Source organism: Saimiri boliviensis, chromosome 9 (genome assembly GCF_048565385.1).
Source record: "Saimiri boliviensis isolate mSaiBol1 chromosome 9, mSaiBol1.pri, whole genome shotgun sequence".
Classification (NCBI taxonomy): Eukaryota; Metazoa; Chordata; class Mammalia; order Primates; family Cebidae; genus Saimiri; species Saimiri boliviensis.
In genome coordinates this window covers 53,083,896-53,104,849 of record NC_133457.1, presented here as the reverse complement: position 1 = coordinate 53,104,849, position 20,954 = coordinate 53,083,896, and the positions used below count along the sequence as shown (strand labels likewise).

Here is a 20,954-nt window from a genome sequence, read left to right as displayed (position 1 = left end):
CTCTTAAAGCAATAAAGACAACAAGCAAAATACATACTGGAGGCCGGCCAGGACGACCCCTTTTTCTTTTTCCTTTGACCTCTGTTTCTTCAAGTTCGCTGCCAGCATCGGAATGGGCAGTAGTTTCATTAGTTGAATCCCTAAAAAAAATGTTATATTATTTTAGTGAACAAATTAGTAAGTACAATGCATTTGTTTTTTGTTTTTTGTTTTTTTGAGACGGAGTTTCGCTCTTGTTACCCAGGCTGGAATGCAATGGCGCGATCTCGGCTCACCGCAACCTCCACCTCCTGGGTTCAGGCAATTCTCCTACCTCAGCCTCCTGAGTAGCTGGGATTACAGGCACGCACCACCACGCCCAGCTAGTTTTTTGTATTTTTAGTAGAGACGGGGTTTCACCATGTTGACCAGGATGGTCTTGATCTCTCGACCTCGTGATCCACCCGCCTCGGCCTCCCAAAGTGCTGGGATTACAGGCTTGAGCCACTGCGCCCGGCCAGCATTTGTTTCATTACTTTCCTTATCTACTGCTATATGGCTGATTAGAAGTGGTTTATACCTCTATTTCAGAAAAACTCTTTAGCAAACTAATGTTGTCTTTGCTGCCTAATTTTATATAACAGTAAATGAAATGAATCCCTCAAATAAAAGAGGGAAATGAACAAGAAGAAATGATAGCTGCTATACAAAAATAAATACAAAATATACTTGCAAAAGACTAATTCTTCAGCATAAAAACATAAAGGTTTAGGAGGATTTTTATTCATTTCATAAAGTCATGAAAGTCAGTGTTGTGCCAGTTAATGTTTGACCACTGGCTCTTCACACACACACACACACACACACACACCCCTAAGTTATAAGTATTAAGACATCTCTAACTGGGGATGGTAGCTCACCCTCTGTAATCCCAGCACTTTGGGAGGCCAAGGCAGGCAGATCACCTGATATCAAGAATTAGAGACAAGACTGGCCAACATACTGAATTCCCATCTCGACTAAAAACAGAAAAATTAGCTGGTGTGGTAATGCCTGCCTGTAATCCCAGCCATGCAGGAGGGTGAGGCAGAAGAATCATCTGAGACGTGGAGGCAGAGGTTGCAGTGAGCCAAGATTACGCCACTGCACTCCAGCCTGGGCAACAGAGCAAGACTCCGTCTCAAAAAAAAAAAAAAAAAAAAAAAGAAAGAAAGACATAAAGGATACTTAGCACTTAACTTACAAACAACAATAAAACACAAAATACTCTTTATTGTAAATTCCACATAACCAATTGATTCTCACAAAATAATTTTGATATTTTTGCCCAACTCTTATATAGGAATCTAAACTACAGCTACAACTAATGAATGTATAGGAATGTTAACATGAAAGGTGGTTGCTGTTTTTGTTCACTTTAATGAGTAGGATGCAAGTAAAATGATAAAGACATTTGTTGAAACTTTACTCTTTAGTCAATGTTGTGAGCAGCTTCTCTGCTGACTCAGATATGGGTTGAGGGAAAATACTTCCTCAATTTTTTGTTATTTGTATTGTAATGATATACGCCATCCCATACACCTTTAAGTTGAATCTGCATTGTTAACAACTTCTCTATTACTTTCTTAAGTCTATAATCAACAAAACAATAAATAAAGCATTGATTTTTATGATGTGCTGATTTTCATGGTGTACATACTCCTACCATAGCCAATTTCTTCCTCCCCACCCCCACCCCCACCCCGGTCACTGAGTACCATTTGACTAAAGTGGCATAACCAAAGTGAATTGGGAAGTAATAAACAGTAGTGCAGCATTAAAACATATTTCTACCACAAACAAACAATAGGTTTAAATAACAACTTCAAGAGCATAAATAGTAACACAAAATAATAAGGAAGTGATGAGTTTTGAGTATTTACTGTTTTTATTTTTCATATGACATTTAATTTTAAGCTTATATAACTTTTTAAAATGGACATGTTGTGTTTAGTCGGCTTGTGAAATTCCTAAACATTTAGTATTCGACTCTCACAGGCTGGCTTCAACACAGAATTGAAAAGGTTTAGACAGCATGAACAAGAATCTCTTCACTAAATTCTACATTACTGAATTAAAGATCTGCATAAAATTGTAAAGAGTAGGAAAGGTATGTGGCAAATGGTAAGTCCAACTCACAATCTACTATTTCTCAATCTCCTTCACCAAATGCTCTTCTTAGGCTCATTCCCTCTTCCTTAAAGCTCAACTCTTAGGTCTGCTCTTCTTCATTTATATTATGCTCCCTTGAAGATTTCATCCAGTTTATGTGTAACTTCTATGCAAATGACTTCAATACCTTATCAGTACACCTCACCACATTGCAGATCTCTGATTCAAGATTTTTAACTTGCATGTGTGACATGCCTATTTGAATGCCACCTCAAACTGGCCAAATGCCACATCTAAAATTAAGTCCAATCCTGACTTGTGTCTGGCTTTCTACTCACAGAAATACCATTAATTTACTGATTTAGGTTAGTGCATAAATGTGCTTTAAATTATTATACAAATTTATTGTCACCATTATCCTATGAACTCAAATTGACAGAATGGTATCAGTCTTCTAGTGCCTTCTGCTAACATAATCCCTCCTCAGCCATCCTTCTCAGCGAAATATAATCTGCTTCTTACTTTTAAGGATAACGACCACAATCACCATTTCCTGTGAGAATCTCAATTTATCTCCCTGCTTCTGCTTATTCAAGCCATTCTACACACCACTGCCAGTAACATTCTCCCATCATATTACTTCCCACTTCTAAATCTTCAAAGTTATCAAATTACTCCACCACTTATAAATCTTCAAAGTTAATCTGGTATTTAAAACTGTAAATAAGATGAATGCAATGGCTCACGCCTGTAATCCCAACACTATGGGAGGCTGAGGCACAAGAATTGCTTGAACCTGGCAGATGGAGATTGCAGTGAGCCCAGACAGTGCCACTGCACTCCAGCCTGGGCGACTGAGTCGAAATCTGTCTCAAAAACAAACAAAACAACAACAACAACAACAACAACAACAACAACAACAAAAAAAACTATAAATAATGTTGTCAATTATGTCCAGGGTCAGCGAAACGTTTTCATACAGAACCATATATCCAGGCACGGTGGCTCACGCCTGTAATCCCAGCACTTTGGGAGGCTGAGGCAGGTGAATCACGAGGTCAGGAGTTCAAGACCAGCCTGGCCTACGAAGTGAAACCCCATCTCTACTAAAAATACAAAAATTACCCAGGCATGGTGGCGCTACTCAGGAGGCTGACGCACAAGAATCGCTAGAACACAGGACAGGATAAGATACGACAGGACAAGACAGGACACAGGGACGGGAAGGGGAAGAAAAGGAAAAGAAAAAGGAAAAGGAAAGGGAGAGAGAGAAAAAGAGAGAGCGAAAGAAAAGAAAAGAAAAAATAAACAAAAGAAAAGGAAAGAAAAGAAAGAGAGAGAGAGAAAGACAGAGAAACCATACAGTTTGTATTTTAGGCTTACAGGTCTTAAGTTCTCCAAAGCTACCACTCAACCCCGGTGGCACACCATAAATGCAGCCATAGGCAATATGCAAATGAATGGATGTGGCTATGTTTCAGTATTTTATTTAAAAGAGGCATCTGAACCACTAGCAGTATTTGCCAACCCAGATCCAATCAATCTTATTTTTCTCTACTGAACAATAAATCATATTGCTTTTTTCCTTACTATAATACAAACACATGTTCAATATAGACTGTGTCAGTTTACATATGTTATCTAGATTACATATGCACAAAAACCTTGTAAGAAGCATGTTATCTAACTGATTTTATGAATGAGGAAATTAAAAATCTGAAAATCTGATAAACTTGTCCACAGTTGCACACTTAGTAAGTGGCAGAGTCCAGTAAGATCTCAAGAAAAACCTGAAGTTTCTATTTTCATGCTAAGATACTACAATGCAAATACTATGTTTTGTATTTGTCTTGTGTGGACAAAATCTACAAATGCTTTTGATGCTTATAAATCTCCAGGCAGATTTATAAGCATCAATCTCCTACAGGAGCAAGTTGGTTCTAGAACATAATAAGTGACATTAGCGAAACTAACCTATTCTTCAGCCGTATAGTTTATTGATGCCTCTACCAATAGTCAAAAAAGTACAATTTGTTTAATAATGCTGCCAACCGCACTCAGCTAAAACAATGAGAACTATTGCCAACAAACAGCTAATGCACTCCCATTAGTATATTTAATTATTAGGACATATACACAAATTCTACGCTTTTGGGGAAAAAACTTTCAAGGAACAGAAGAAAGATATAAGAAAAAAAAGTTTCACTTTATCTCATCCTAACACCGAATCCCAATCTGCAGAATACCACTGTTAATAGTTTGACACTGCCATATTTAGGCTTTTGCACCTCTTGCTCTCAAAATATATATCAGTATCAATATTTCAATTTTTAAAGTGTTAAATACACGAGAATGTTCCATATAAATACATTAGATTCCTGAATGGCACTCCATAATATGCACAGAACTTATTTAACTACTTCCCTATCAATGAGCACTTAGTTTGTCTCTAGTTCTGCACTATTACAAACAGAGCTGAAATGACTGTCCTTGTACATTAAAAAAATCTTACTACACAATCAAGTTTCTCTCCAGGATATATGCAGTGAAAATGACAGGTCAAGGAGTATGCAAATTCAAACTTTGACCAATTGCTCTTCAAAACTCCTGCAAGTGGCTAACGTTCACATTTATAACACTACTAACATAAATTAAGAGCATGGAAGAATAAGTTCAAATCTTACTTAAAAAATGATTTTGCCTCTACAATTCTGTCTACCTCTCTCCATCTCCAGTGAAACTACTTTAAGTTATCATCTTTGCAATCGTCCTTGGTCTGATAGGTCTCCTTCTTTCTAGTTGGCTCTTCCCATCTAATACTATACTGTAATAAATAACTTTCTTTTTTTTTTGAGACGGAGTTTCGCTCTTGTTACCCAGGCTGGAGTGCAATGGCGTGATCTCGGCTCACCGCAACCTCCGCCTCCTGGGTTCAGGCAATTCTCCTGCCTCAGCCTCCTGAGTAGCTGGGATTACAGGCACGTGCCACCATACCCAGTTATTTTTTTGTATTTTTAGTAGAGACGGGGTTTCACCATGTTGACCAGGATGGTCTCGATCTCTCGACCTCGTGATCCACCCGCCTCGGCCTCCCAAAGTGCTGGGATTACAGGCTTGAGCCACTGCACCTGGCCCATAAATAACTTTCTAAGTATATATCTTATTACATCTTTACATGCTGATACGGTTTGGCCCTGTTTCCTCACCTAAATCTCATCTTGAACTGTAATCCCCACCTGTCAAGAAAGGAACCTGGTGGGAGGTGAATGGATCACGGGAGCTGTTTCCTCTATGCTGTTTTTGTGACAGTGAGTTCTCATCAGATCTGATGGTTTAAAAGTGTGACACTTTCCTCCACTCCTCTTCTCTCTCTCCTGCTGTCTTGTGAAGAACGTGCTTGCTTCCCCAATTCCTTCCGCCATGACTGTTAAGTTTCCTGAGGCCTCCCCAGCCAGCCATGCCATGAGTCAATTAAACCTCCTTTCCTTATAAATTACACAGTTTCCAGTAGTTCTTAAAACAGTGTGAAAATGGACTAGTATACAGGCTGAGGACAAAAAAATGTAATTCTGAACATAACTTAGCAGTTACCGATATGACATTGTTCCTCCCTACTCACAGTTTATCTTACGTCACTCTCCATCACCAATGCAGGAGAAAACAAATGGGGGTGGGGTGGGGGGAGGTTTGATTTCAAGCCCTCAAACATACCTTAGCGTCCTTATATGACATAATCTCAGTCTGGGCCTAATACTCTCTTCCCTTCTTCTTTCTAATCCCACTTGGATTAATATCTATTTTTACAAGCTTTACAGCAAAAAGAAACTAAATTACTCTACATGTTGTATCTACCTAGAACCTAGCATACTTCCTGAAATATAAATAACGTAGTAAATGAAAATGCTTTGACAATGCTTACGAATTAACAGGACTAAGGTGACAAATCCAACAGCAATTATAGTATCTAAGTAAGCCAAGGAATAATAAGGATAATCACTAGAGTGGTCTTTCTAGTGTCTACATTTTAAAAACCAAAACTGGACATCTCAGCTTGACCAAGAGTGCCATCTTCAGCTGACAGATCTAAACCAGAGTTCATTTACCCAGTTCCCAGATCGCCACTGTCCAGGACCTACACACAGATATATTACACTAACATTTTTCTGAAAAAAATTCACTCACAAAGCATGACATATTAAATATCATAATGCCAATACACACTCATTTAATACAACTTCTTTTTTTTTTTTTTTTTTTTTTTTTTGAGACAGAGTTTCGCTCTTGTTACCTAGGCTGGAGTGCAATGGCACGATCTTGGCTCACTGCAACCTCCGCCTCCTGGGTTCAGGCAATTCTTCTGCCTCAGCCTCCTGAGTAGCTGGGATTACAGGCACACACCACCATGCCCAGCTAATTTTTGTATTTTAGTAGAGACGGGGTTTCACTATGTTGACCAGGATGGCCTTGATCTCTTGACCTCGTGATCCACCTGCCTCGGCCTCCCAAACTGCCGGGATTACAGGCTTGAGCCATTGCGCCCAGCCAATACAACTTCAATTTAAATATAACCTCTGTTTCATATTTTATCAAAGAGCTATTACAGGCCTGCCTAATACTCAACAGTGTCCTAGCAGCAGGACATATAAAAGTAAGGCACTCAACACATTTTAGGAGATGGGTCAGAAAAAAAGAAGAGATGGTTATAAAATGCTACATTAAGTATGGTAACTGAAAAAAAGTACAGGGCATTGTTAGAACACAGAAGGACCACCCCAACTTCAAGAAAATCAGAGAAAGCCTGCTGGAATCTTGTGCCTAAGACTTAAATAGATAGTGAGTTATCCAGGTAAGGGCAGAAGTGCGTAAGAACAAAGAAAAGAAAGAAAATACTGTATGTAAGAGGACCTCCAAACTTAAATATCATATAAATATGGGTAGCTATATGGTATTCATATATGTTCATATATTTACATGTATGATATTATTTTCAGGTCCAGGGGTAAAAAAGAATGAGATAAGTAGGCAGAAATAAATCTTATCCCCCATTTGTCAGGGAAAGGACAGAAGGACGATATTAATGATTTTTCAAGCGGGTAAAGAAATTTGGATAGCTTTGTGTCTTAGAATGCTGGAAGGGAAATAAAAGGCCAAAAGATCAACCAGAGGTTGTCTCTTGGAAATAAGGTATGTAAATGAATTGAGTAGTAATAATACATAAATAATTGCTTTAAGTGCTCATCACTTTCATTATATCTAAATCACTGCTAGCACACAGAATCAAAGAATTCAGATTCCCCATTTGCATCACAACAGCTGTGAATGGAACAGTATCTGCCATTTCTGTGACCACATTTCCCAAAAATAAATTCCAATTTTAAATCTAGCTGGCACAGTGGCTCACACCTATAATCCCAGCACTATGGGAGGCTGAGGCAGGCAAATCACCTGAGGTAAGGAGTTGAAAGACCAGCCTTGCCAACATAATGAAACCCCACCTCTACTAAAAACACAAAATTTAATCAGGCATGGTGGCACGTGCCTGTAATACTACCGATGCAGGAGAATCACTTGAACCCAGGAGGCAGAGATTGTAGCGAGCCGAGATCGCATTACTGCACTCCAGCCTGGGCAACAGTGGGAAATTCCATCTCAAAAAAAGCGTGTAAGTCCCAATTCTAAATCTGTCCTATAACTCCAACAAATCTAATGGGATGCCATCAAAAACTGTCAACTGGTATATCCCTTGGATTTCTTCTGGTAGCCAGAACTCCTCAACAATCTCAAAGAAAAAAGTAAGAATCATAATAAAGAAATTGGAAGTGAGCAGGGAGCAGGAAGAGAAAGATTATGGTATAAGATGGGGAACAGCAACCTATTTTTTGTAAATGGCCAGACTAAATATTTTTGGCTTTCCAGGCAATACAATCACTATCACCCTTGTAATACAAAGTAGTCATAAACGGTATGTAAAGGATGACTTTGGCTCTGATCCAAAATTTTATTTTGCAAAAAGACATGACAGATTTGGCCCATGGGCCATAGTTTGCTGACTCCTGAGATAGGACATTAACATCTATTTTGTTGAGTATCAGAAAACATAGTGACAATTTGAATAGCAAAAGCCATAAATGGATATGGTAATTATATACCCTACTACTTAGATTGCAAACATATTGTCCCAACATCAAATAACATACTTTGCAATGTCTCATCAAAGAGGGCATTTAGAGAAATAAATATCCCAAAATTTTCCTTTAAAAAAATTGCAATACTTACTGTAACACTGGTAATTCTGAAGTAATCATTGCTGGAGAGGTCCTTTCACAATGCAGCAAAATAATCAAGTGCTGTAGAATTCAAAACTTTTAAAATAACCTCAAAGGCAATCCTGTCAATTGAAAAAAAAAGAAATTATTTTAAAATAAAATGAGGATGACAGAATACATAAACTACAATTAATATACACCACTACCAGTAATCACACTACTTGGTATTTACCCAAATGAGCTGAAAACTAATGTCCACAGATGTTTATAGCAGTTTTATTCATAACTGTCAAAACCTGGAAGCAACCAAGATGACCTCAATAAGTGAATGAATAATCCTCACAATGAAATTTTATTTGGCATTAAAAATAAATTAGCTTGAAAGCCACAAAAAGGCATGAAGGAACCTTAAACACATATTACTAAGTAAAGAAGCCAATCTGAAAAGGATACATACTGCAAGATTTCAATCATATAACATTCTGGAATGTCAAATGGCAAAACTATGGAGACAGTAAAAGAATCAGTGGTTACCGGGGATTAGTGGGTGAAGGGGATGAGCAGGCAGATCACAGAAGATTTTTAGCACAGTGAACTATTCTAAATGACATACATGTATAATGATGGATATGTCATTTTACAGATTTGTAAAAACTCATGGACACCAACAGTTAAGAGTCAATCCTAATTTTAAGTAGCAACTCGGGGTGATAATGACGTGCCAATATAGGTTGATCAGCTGTTAAAAAATGCACTCCTCTGGTGCAGGATGTTGATAGTACGGTAGGCTGAGCAAGTGAAGGGACATAAGAAAACACTCTATACTTTCCTTCAAATTTGCTGTGAACATAAAAAGGCTCTAAAAAACATAAAGTCTCATATTTTCTAAAAGCAGGGGTAGGGTAGTAAGACCTAACAGTCCATCATAGACCATTATACAGTATCAAGTGGAAAAACACAGGTATAGTTAGAATTCCAGGCAGAAAGACAAAGTACCAGGCAGAACAGATATCTGAAGACATAATGGAGAAGAATGTTCAAAAAATCATGTAAGATATTAAAAGAGATGTAAAATCAGAGAATTCCCGAGCAGAATACACCAAAATACACAAATTGCTAAAAACCAAAGTTAAATGGAAAATTCAAAAGGAAGCTGAAGAACAGGACACATCACACAGAGAAGGACAAAGATTAGTATCAGACTTCCTACTGTAAACTATGCAAGTTCAAAGACAATGGAATAACATCTTTAAAGCGCTGAGAAGAAGGAAAAAGTCAACCCTGAATTACAAACCAAGTGATAATCTTTCAAAAAACTGAAAGGAGTGATATCACGGGAAATAGTTGAGTAGAAAACTTCAAGAATAAGCCTCTCCAGTAAAACACTTATAAACTGACAAAGGTAAACTTTTACAGAATTCTTGAATCTAATAAAACTTACAAAGGGAGAGGTGTTTAACAAAGGAAGAAGCTGCAAAATTTGGCGTGTAGGCACTATAGCATCTTCTGCTTACTAGCCTATCATCACCCATTCACTAACTCAACAGTGTTAATGGGGACAGCAGACCAAACTCTTGGTGCAGCTTGCTGGTACCTGTGGGAGCAATATAAACCTTCTTCTCGAAAATGATAGCGTTTTAAAGGGCATTTTGAAGAGATTCCCAGGTGTCATCTGTTGAAAGGATTTAAATATATACACTACACATAGCTCTCTGGGGCAAGAGACAGCATATAAGACACGTAGCAATGTGTAAAGCCTCAGAATAAAGAGTCTAAGGAGGAAGATATGTTAGAGACTAAGGGCTTTTAAAGATTCCCATGTATTCTGGAGAATTCAAGGTGCTACACGCATGCCCAAGGCTAAAAACATGGTCAGAGGCGGCCTGAGAGAAGCACAAGCATACACCTCTAACTGATCTTTGAGCTCTGCACAAGCAGAAGATAAGGACTAAGGCCAAGCTGCAAGTGCCCGGGCTGTTTATTCCAAAAATACTTCAGTACAGAGCCTATCTGCAAATAGAAACAGAGGGCTTTTATGCCCTTTTTGGCACAAATTCTTTAGGTAAATCTGTCAGGTTACCAGTTTGATCGCCAAGATGAAAAATATTAGTGACCACAAATGACAAGAAAGATAGTCTGGGAAAAAGTAGTTTGGGGGAAAAATCACTAAACAGATAACTATAGCTTTTAACAGTAACATCAAACGGCATGGGGGAGGTGAAAAGATGATTCCCAGAGTGAAAACATTTTAATATTCTGAATGTCCATTTTTTTTCTAGTTAAACCTCTTTTGGAATCTGTCCAGCAGACTTTCCAGTTTTTGCCAGAAAGTATCCCTTGCCTAAAAACAAAAATTTTAAAACGTCATCATGGAAGCAAAAAAAAGGCAGTAGGATGACATAACTAAAGTGCTGAAAGAAAAACCATTAAAAAAGAACTATATATCCCATAAAATCATCCCTCAGTGGAGAAATTAAGACATTCATAGAAAAGCAAGACCTGAAGGGATTTGACCATAGACATGCTCCATAGGAAATGCTAAAGGAAGGCCAGGTACGGTGATTCACGCCTGTAATCCCAGCACTTTGAGAGGCTGGGGCAGGTGGATCACGTGAGGTCAGGAGCTCAAGACAAACCTAGCCAACATGGTGAAACCCCATTTCCACTAAAAATATAAAAATTGGCTAGGTGTGGTGGCATGTGCCTATAATCCCAGCTACTTGGGAAGCTGAGGCAGGATAATGGCTTGAACTCAGAAGGCAGAGGTTGCAGTCGGCAGAGATTGTGTCACTGCACTCCAACCTGGGCGAGAGACCAAAAGACTCTATCCAAAAAAAAAAAAAAAAAAGTGGTGGGGGAGAATATTATACGCTGAGGCAGGAGGATCACTGGAGGCCAGGAGTTCGAGACCAGCCCAGGCAATATATAAAGGGTCCATCTCTACAGAAAATTTAAAAACTGTCCATGTACAGTAGCTCACACTTATAATCCCAGCACTATGAAAGGCCGAGGCAGGGAAATCACTTGAGGTCAGGAGTCTAAGACCAGGCTGGCGAACATGGTGAAACCCTATCTCTACTTTAAAAAAAAAAAAAAATTAGCCACGCGTGGTGGTGGGCACCTAAAATCCCAGCTACTCAAGAGGCTGAGGAGGGAGAATCACTTGAACCCAGGAGGCAGAGGATGCAGTCAGCAAAGATCAATCATATCATTGCACTCCAGCCTGGGTGACAGAGTGAGACCCTGTCCCTAAATAAATAAATAAATAAAAATTTAAGGAAGGAGAAATAAAATTTTAAAACTAAGCAGGTGTGGTGGCACCTACCTGTGGCTGCAGCTACTCTATTTGAGAGGCTGAGGTGGGAGGATCACTTGAGCTCAGGAGGTTGAGGCTGCAATGAGCCATGATTGGGCCACTATACTCCACCCTGAGTGACAGAGACCCTTGTCTCAGGCCCCCACCCCCAAAATAAGACATTACAGACACCATATAATTGGGGGGGAGGGGTCCGATTCATTTCATTACAAAGACATAAAAAAAAATCATAAAGGTATAGACCCTTAACAACAGAATCTCAAAATACATTTTTTAAAAAACTAAAGGAAATTAGAATACTTTGAGATACATAAAACAAAATATATCAAAATGTATGGGATGTAGCAAAAGCAGCGCTCAAAAGGAAATATGGCTGTAAAAATCAACATATTAGAAAAAACTTAAATAAATGAACTAATTCTACAACTTAAGAAAAAAAATACAAAGAGTAAACTAAGCCCAAAGGCACCAAACTAAAGAAATTAATCAAAATTAGGGCACACACAAATTATATTATTATTAGAAAAATAATACAACCAATGAAACCAAAAGTTTGTTGTTGAAAAAGGTCAACAAAATTAACAAATCTTTAGATAAAATGACTCTTTATAAAAAAATAGAGAAGGGGCCAGAGAATACGGTAAATGACGTATGCTAACAAATTTAGTAACATAGTAAATGGACAAATTCCTAGAAATGCACAATTCATCGAAACTAGCCCAAAAGAAATAACAAATGTGAACAGAACTATAATGAGACACTGAATCAGTTATCAAAAATCTCCAAACAAAGAAAAATCCAGGACCAGATGGCCTTATTGCCCAATTATACCATACATGGTTTAAAAAGAATTAACATCAATCTTCCAAAAAAGAAGTAAAAAACTACTTTCTAATTCATTCTATGAAGCATTTCTATGACACCAAACTATACAAAAACATTACATCAATATCTCTAATAAACATATATGCAAAAATCCTCAACAGAAACATCAGGGAATCGAAACATATAATGTGTAAAAAGAATTCTACATGAGGATCAAGAGGGATTTATCTCAGGTATGCAAGGCTGGTTCAACATTCAAAAATCAATTAATATAATACATCACATCGAGAGCTAAAAAAAAAAAAACCTACATGATCATATCAAAAGACAAAGAAAAAGCACTTGACAAAATCCAACACCCATTCATAATAAATAATCTCAGTAAATGAGAAATCGAGAGGAACAATCTCAACTCAATAAAGAGCATCTCCAAAACACTGCAGCTAATATCACATGTAATGGCAAGAAACTCAAAGCTTTTCCTGTTAAACCAGGAAAACGGCTAGGATTCTATTCTCGACCACTCCTTTTTCACATCACACTGAAAGTCCTGGCTAATGCAATAAGAGAAAGAAAATTTAAAAAGGTACACAGCTTGGGAAAGAAAAAATAAAACTTTATTTCCAGAGGATAAAACTGTCTATACAGAAAATCTGAAAGAACTGACAAAGGCGAAATAAAACATCTCCCGGAATTAACAAGCTATTATACCAAGGTTTCAAAATACAAGGTTAATATATAAAAGTCAATCACTTTCCTGTAGACCAGCAATGAACACAGAGAATTTTAAATGAAAAACATACTATCATCTGCATTCACATCAAAGAATTAAATTCCTAGGTGTAAATCCAACAAAATATGTAGAATCTATATACGAAAACAGTAAGATTCTAATGTAAGAAATCCAGAGGCCAGGTGTGGTGGCTCATGCCTATAATCCCAGCATTTTAGGGGGCCAAAGTGGGTGGATACCTGAGATCAGGAGTTCGAGACCAGATTGGCCAACGTGGTTAAACTCCATCTTTATTAAAAATACAAAAACTAGCCAGGCATGGTGCTGCATGCCTGTAAGTCCCAGCAACTTGGGAGGCTGAGGCAGGAGAACTGCTTGAACCTAGGAGGTGGAGGTTGTAATGAGCCAAGATCGTGCCACTGCACTACAGCCTGGGTGACGGAGCGAGACTCTGTCTCCCAAAAAAAAAAAAAAAAAAAAAAAGATATCCAGAAACAACAAAAACAACCAAAAAAAGACAGTGACTGTATGTTTGTGGATAAAAATATTTGCTTTTTTTTTTTTTTCTCCTGCCTCCGCCTCCTGAGTAGCTGGGATTATAGGCATGCACCACCATGTCTGGCTATTTTTTGTATTTTTAGTAGAGATAGAGTTTCTGCCATTCACAGCTTCATCAAGCTAACCTTTGACAAAGCCACAAAAGCAATATGCTGGAGAAGAGAGTCTTTTCAACAAATGATGCTGGAATAACTGGACAGCTAAATGAAAACTATATAGTTTTACATTATATATATATATATATATATATATATATATATATATATATATATATAAAATCTAACATACATATAAATGTAGACCTCATATGCAATATATATATAGATGCAGACCTCATACCTTTCACTGAAATTAACTCAAAATGGATCAAAGCCCTAATGACAAAGAGAAAACCATAAAACTCTCAAGGGTAACATAGTAGAAACTACGAGGCCAGGCACAGTGGCTCATGCCTGTAATCCCAGCACTTTGGGAGGCCAAGATGGGAGTTCTAGACCAACCAGGTCAACATAGTGAGACCCTATCTCTTTGAAAACAAACACAAACAAACCAAGAAACTTCTGCTTTGCAAAAGACATTATGGCAAATAAGCACATGATATATCATTAGGAAACTGCAAATTAAAATGAGATACCACTGCTCACCTAAAAGTCAAAACACTACAACCATGAAATGCTGGCGAGGATATGGAGCAACAGGAACTCTCATTCATTTCTGGCAAAAATGCAAAATGGTATAGGCACTTTGGAAGCCACTTTTTGTATTCTTACAAAATAAACATACTCTTACTATACAATCTAGTAACTGCTGTCCTCATAGTTTACCCAAACAAGTTGAAAACTTTACCCAAAGGAAATGAAGCCCATAGGAGTAATCCTCCCATCTCAGCCTCCCAAAGTGCTGGGATTACAGGAATGAGCCACTGCACCTGGCCTGAGAGTTTTTACTATGTTACCCTTAAGAGTTTTATGGGCCGGGTGTAGTGCTCATGTCTGTAATTCCAGCATTTTGGGAGGCTGAGGCAGGCAGATCACCTGAGGTCAGGAGTGCAAGACCAGCCTGACCAACATAGAGAAACCCAGTCTCTAGTAAAAAATACAAAAATAGCCAGGCGTGGTGGTGAATGCCTGTGATCCCAGCTACTCAGGAGGCTGAGACAGGAAAATCGCTTGAACTCCAGAGACAGAGGTTGCAGTGAGCCGAGATATTGCCCAGGCTGGAGTACAATGGCACTAAGTAAAACTCTATCTCAAAAAAAGAAAGAGTTTTATGGTTTTCCCTTTGTTTTTCACATGAAAACCTTCACGCAGTTGCTTATAACAGTTTTATTCGTAATTGCTAAAACCTGGAAGCAACCAAAATGTCCTTCAGTGGGTGAACAGATAAACTGAGATATATCCAGACAATAGAATATTCTTTAGCGCTAAAAAGAAATGAGTTGGCCGGGCGCGGTGGCTCAAGTCTGTAATCCCAGCACTTTGGGAGGCTGAGGCGGGTGGATCACGAGGTCGAGAGATCGAGACCAACCTGGTCAACATGGTGAAACCCCGTCTCTACTAAAAATACAAAAAATTAGCTGGGCATGGTGGTGCGTGCCTGTAATCCCAGCTACTCAGGAGGCTGAGGCAGGAGAATTGCCTGAACCCAGGAGGCGGAGGTTGCGGTGAGCCGAGATCGCGCCATTGCACTCCAGCCTGGGTAACAAGAGCGAAACTCCGTCTCAAAAAAAAAAAAAAAAGAAATGAGTTATCAAGCCATAAGAAGATATAAAGGAATCACCGGGCACAGTGACTCAAACCTGTAATCCCAGCACTTTGGGAGGCCGAGGCGGGTGGATCATGAGGTCAACAGATCGAGACCATCCTGGTCAACAAGGTGAAACCCCGTCTCTACTAAAAATACAAAAAATTAGCTGGGCATGGTGGCACGTGCCTGTAATCCCAGCTACTCAGGAGGCTGAGGCAGGAGAACTGCCTGAACCCAGGAGGCGGAGGTTGCGGTGAGCCAAGATCGCACCATAGCACTCCAGCTTGGGTAACAAGAGCGAAACTCCATCTACGCCCACCCCGCACCCCCCGCCCCAAAAAAAAGAAGATATAAAGGAATCTTTAAGTGAGTACTAATAAAAGAAAAATCTGTAAAAGATACATACTGTATGATTCCAACACACTATGGCATTCTGGAAAAGGCAAAAGTATGAAGATCCCACCAGGGCCAGGCAGGATGAACAAGCAGAGTACAGAGGATTTTAAGGGCAGTGAAATTATTGTTAATACTGTAATGGTGGATACATATGCCATGAACAATGAGAGGGAGAAAAAATGATGCAAATAGAACTGCTAGCCTTATCATTACATAGCATATAACACTGTTTCATAAATGCTTATTAATTGAATCAAAAAAAGTGCTTACAGGACAGTGGTATCTGAAGTAGTTTATTTCTAATTACATGTAGCTTTATTTGTGAAGTACAAGGTCTTATTGTTGAATCACAAGAATTCGCTATTCAGGTAAAGATTAGTATTTCATTAATTCAATCCTTCCACATTTCTAAAACTTTACCTGAGCTTAAAGAATCTCTTAGCAGGCCAGGAGCTGTGGCTCATGCCTGTAATCCCAGCACTTTGGGAGGCCAAGGTCAGGAGATTGAGACCAGTCTGGCCAACATGGTGAAATCTCTTCTATACTAAAAATAAAAAAAATTAGCCAGGAGTGGTGGCGCGTGCCTGTAATACCAGTTACTTAGGGAGCTGAGGCAGAAGAATAGCTTCAACCCAAGAGGCAGAGATTGCAACGAGTTGAGATCACAGCATTGCAACTCCAGCCTGGGTACCAAGAAAGAAACTCTTATCTCAAAAAAAAAAAAAAAAAAAAAAAAAAAAAAAGCTATTAGCAGTATATATACACACAGACATGGAATGCAGGTGTTGGTAGCAGGGTACCCCACGATTTGCTAAGCAAATCAAAAATTACAAGGACAATGATGTTATTTGTGAAACCACTTTTCAACTATTTCTGTAAGTGGTACTCTACATAGAAGTCACAGACTCATTTACTTTTTTTTTTTTTTTTTTTTCTTTTCTTTGAGACAGAGTCTCGCTCTGTCGCCAGGCTGGAGTGCAGTGGTGTGATCTCGGCTCACTGCGACCTCCGCCTCCTACATTCAAGCAATTCTCCTACCTCAGCCTCCTGAGTAGCTGGGACTACAGGCATGGACTACCACGCTCAGCTAATTTTTTAGTAGATACAGGGTTTCACCATGTTGTCCAGGATGGTTTCGATCTCTTGACCTCGTAATCTGCCTGCCTTGGCCTCCCAAAGTGCTGCGATTACAGGTATGAGCCACTGCACCCAGCCTCATTTACTATTTTTAATGAAATTTAACTATTTTACTTGTGTTTATGATATCAAATTAAGTACATTAATGGAAAACTTTTTGTCCAATATAACATACATGAATATACACGAAGTCTTCACTTTACATCAACCATGAGTTCTTGAATTGAGACTTAAAGCAAAGTAACACGTAACAAAACCAATTTTAGCACAGACTAATTGATATAAACAATAGTGGTGCTCCTACAGCATACTTGTGGTCAGAAAAACATCAGCAAACTTCTAAACAAATAACAAAATGTTTAAAATATTAAACACCAAAATAAATGTAAGCTTTAAATGTATTTAAGAAAATTAATTTTAAAAAGTAAGATAATTATTTGCCCATTTATTCCAGTTCAGAATTCCAAGTGGCCAGTGGCCAGAGCCTATCCAGCAGCTTAGGGTGCAAGGCAGGAACAAACCCTGGACAGGTCACCATTCCATCACACGGGGCACTCAAACACATACCCATCCTACTCAAACAACAATTTACACATGTCAATTAACATACCATGCACATGTTTTGTATGTCGGAGAAAACCAGAGTACCCTTAGAAAACAAACCCACTCAGACATGGAAAAAATGTGCAAACTCCACACAATAAATTCCACTCCAGCCTGGAATCTATTTATCTTCCCCTCATCAACATTGTAACAAAACGTAATTTGACAAACTACTGTATACTTAAATTCTCTGTAGTATAAAGGTTAAAGTAGCATTAGATCAAGAAAATAAAGTTCCAAACTCTTTTCCCAGTAAAATTTAGCCTATAAATGAGACAGCTTTTGTAGCTCTTTTAAGGAACAAAAAGAACGATAAAATAAAATCAAATTTTCCAAGTTGCACAGCAATTCACACTAAAAGATAAATAAGTAGGCAATATTAAGACTCAAGAAAGAGAAGAGTAATAATCTTTTGAAAATATCAGTCTAGAAACTCTCAAATATTAAGCAGACAGAAGGATATTTTAAGCCAAAGCTGAATGATATGCTCAACAGGATAGTGATAAAGTTCATTGGCAACAGCAGGTTAGATCATTATTCTGCTCTTTCTCTCTGAATGTTGTACTGTAAAAGGCTATTCTTAAAATATCCTGGCAACATAAACCTTAAAATCAGCTAGGCATGGTGGCTCGTACCTGTAATCCCATCACTTTGGGAGGCCGAGGTGGGTGGATTACCTGAGGTCAAGAGTTTGAAACCAGCCTGGCCAACATGGTGAAACCCTCTCTCTACTAAAAATACAAAAATTAGCTAGGCGTGGTGGCGAACACCTGTAATCCCAGCTACTTGGGAGGCTGAGTCAGGAGAATCGCTTGGACCCAGGAGGCAAAGGTTACAGTAAGCCAAGATCCCGCCACTGCACTCCAGCCTGGGCAACAGAGCAAGATTGTCTCAAAAACAAAACAAACAAACAAACAAACACAAAAAACCGTTAAAATCAAAAGGAAATGTAAGAGTAATTTAAGAGTTTGGGTACTGAGGATCCAATACCTGAGCTCTTATACTAGGTATTCTACTTTCTAATTTTGTAACTCACTATGCCTAAGTATTCTCATACGTCACACAGAAATAAAAAAAGAAGCCATATCGAATACAGTTATTGTGGTGAATGACCAGAAGAGTCCCTGGAACTGTAGAATGAGTATTAATTTATAGCTACAGGAGGGAAATAAAAGCATAAACAAATGTTAAGTTTCATGAGGGAAGGTGCTTCTTTGTCCTTTTTGTTCACTTCTATGTATTTGTGAACACATTTTATTTTTAAAGATGGGGGATCTTGCTCTGTCGCCCAGGTTGGAATGAAGTGAAGAAACCACAGCTCCCTGCAGCCTCTAACTCCTGGACCCAAGTGATCCTGGCCTCAGCCTCCAGAGTAGCCGGGACTAAGTAAACACCAATACACCTGGCTAATTTTTTAAAAATTTCTTTGTAGAGACAGAGTCTTGCTTTATTTCCCAGGCTGCATTTCTTTTTTCTTTTTTTAAACAGAGTTTTTCTCTTGTTGCCCAGGCTGGAGTGCAATGGTGCAATCTCAGCTCACGCCAATCTCTGCCTCCCAGGTTCAAGCAGTTCTCCTGTCTCTGCCTCCCGAACAGCTGGGATTATAGGCCCGTGCCACCACGCCTGGCTAATTTTTTGTATTTTTAGCAGAGATGGGGTTTTACTATGCTTGCCGGGCAGCTGATCTCAAACTCCTGACTTGAAGTGACCTACCCGTCTCAGCCTCCCAAAGTGCTGGGATTACAGGCGTGAACCACTGCTCCCAGCCTCACTTCTATATTCTTCATGCTTGAAACCTAGCAACAATTTTTAATTGTTCAATTAAAAATATGTATGTATGTGCTTATGTATTTATTTATTTATTTATTTATTTATTTATTTATTTATTTATTTGGAGACGAAGTTTCGCTCTTGTTACCCAGGCTGGAGTGCAATGGCGCGATCTCGGCTCACCGCAACCTCCTCCTCCTGGGTTCAGGCAATTCTCCTGCCTCAGCCTCCTGAGTAGCTGGGATTACAGGCACGTGCCACGATGCCCAGCTAATTTTTTGTATTTTTTAGTAGAGATGGGATTTCACCTTGTTGACCAGGATGGTCTCGATCTCTCGACCTCGTGATCCACCCGCCTCGGCCTCCCAAAGTGCTGGGATTTTTATTTTTGATTGCAGTATACAAAATTAAAAATGAGGAAAGCTCTTAGAGTCAGCAAAGTAACCAAAGTTAGCAGCTTTTCTTTAAAAAACAAAGAAACATGGCTGGGCGTAGTAGCTCATGCCTAAAATCCCAGCACTTTGGGAGGCCAAGGCAGGCAGATCACCTGAGATCAGGAGTTAAAGATCAGCCTGGCAAACATGGTCTCCAGTAAAAATACAAAAATTAGCTAGGCATGGTGGCAAGTGGCTGCAATGCCAGCTACTTGGGAAGCTGAGATGGGAGAACTGCTTGAACCCAGGAGGCATAGGCTGCAGTGAGCCAAGATCATGCCACTGTAATCAAGCCTGGGTGACAGAGGGAGACTCCGTCTCAAAAAAATAAATAAAATAAATAAATGTTATTAATTGGATTGCTCTAAATTTAAAGAACATTAAAAAATGAGTCTTTAAAACAGCTAACAAGTAAAAATGAACCTCAAGAAAATTAACTAGGCTTATCCTAAATCACTCTGCACTAAATAAATATATGAGAGAACGTGTGTGTGTGTGTGTGCGCGCGCACACACACACACACACACACACCCCCTCTTCTGTCAAAATTACAAGAATTTATGTTCCCATGCGCATTGGAAGAAAAGTGCGTCTGAGCACCATAAATAAGACCTCCAACTCAAAAAAAAAAGCAGGGGGAAAAGGCCTTGTAGTCCCAGCTACTCTATTCTAGAGGCTGAGGTGGGAGGATCACTTGAGCTGAGGAGGTCAAGGATGCAGTGAGCTATGGCTGGGCCACTACATTCCAGCCTGGATGACAGAGTAAGACCCTGTCACCAAAAAGAAAAGAGAAAAGTGCATTATTTATGATTTTTAAAAGCTATAATTTTCCCCAAATTCAAAAAACCACTATCACTCAACCTCTCTCCAGTTAAAATTACATGCTTTTAAATACATTACAAATCAATCTACATACTCACACTGTGTGACAACTGCTTCATTAGGAAAAGCGTATCACTAGTTTAGTGGCTGTACATGGGAAACAATAAAAATATTCCAACAATGTCGTCTGGCTTAAGAATATAAACATCTACTATTTA

General features: G+C 38.9%; 1 protein-coding gene across 3 annotated transcripts in view; it reads right to left on the bottom strand.

Annotated features, from left to right (window-relative positions):
• Window positions 1-20,954, bottom strand: part of STAG1 (STAG1 cohesin complex component) — a 417,614-nt gene that overhangs the window by 286,218 nt on the left and 110,442 nt on the right. For all 3 annotated transcript variants that reach the window (XM_074405880.1, XM_074405879.1, XM_003930952.4), the window contains 2 exons: window positions 8,407-8,518; window positions 38-140 (listed from right to left, as the gene is read on the bottom strand). In XM_074405880.1, coding sequence (XP_074261981.1) covers window positions 38-140; window positions 8,407-8,435 — 132 coding nt within the window. In that variant the 5' untranslated portion in view covers window positions 8,436-8,518. The remainder of the gene's footprint in view (window positions 1-37; window positions 141-8,406; window positions 8,519-20,954) is intronic.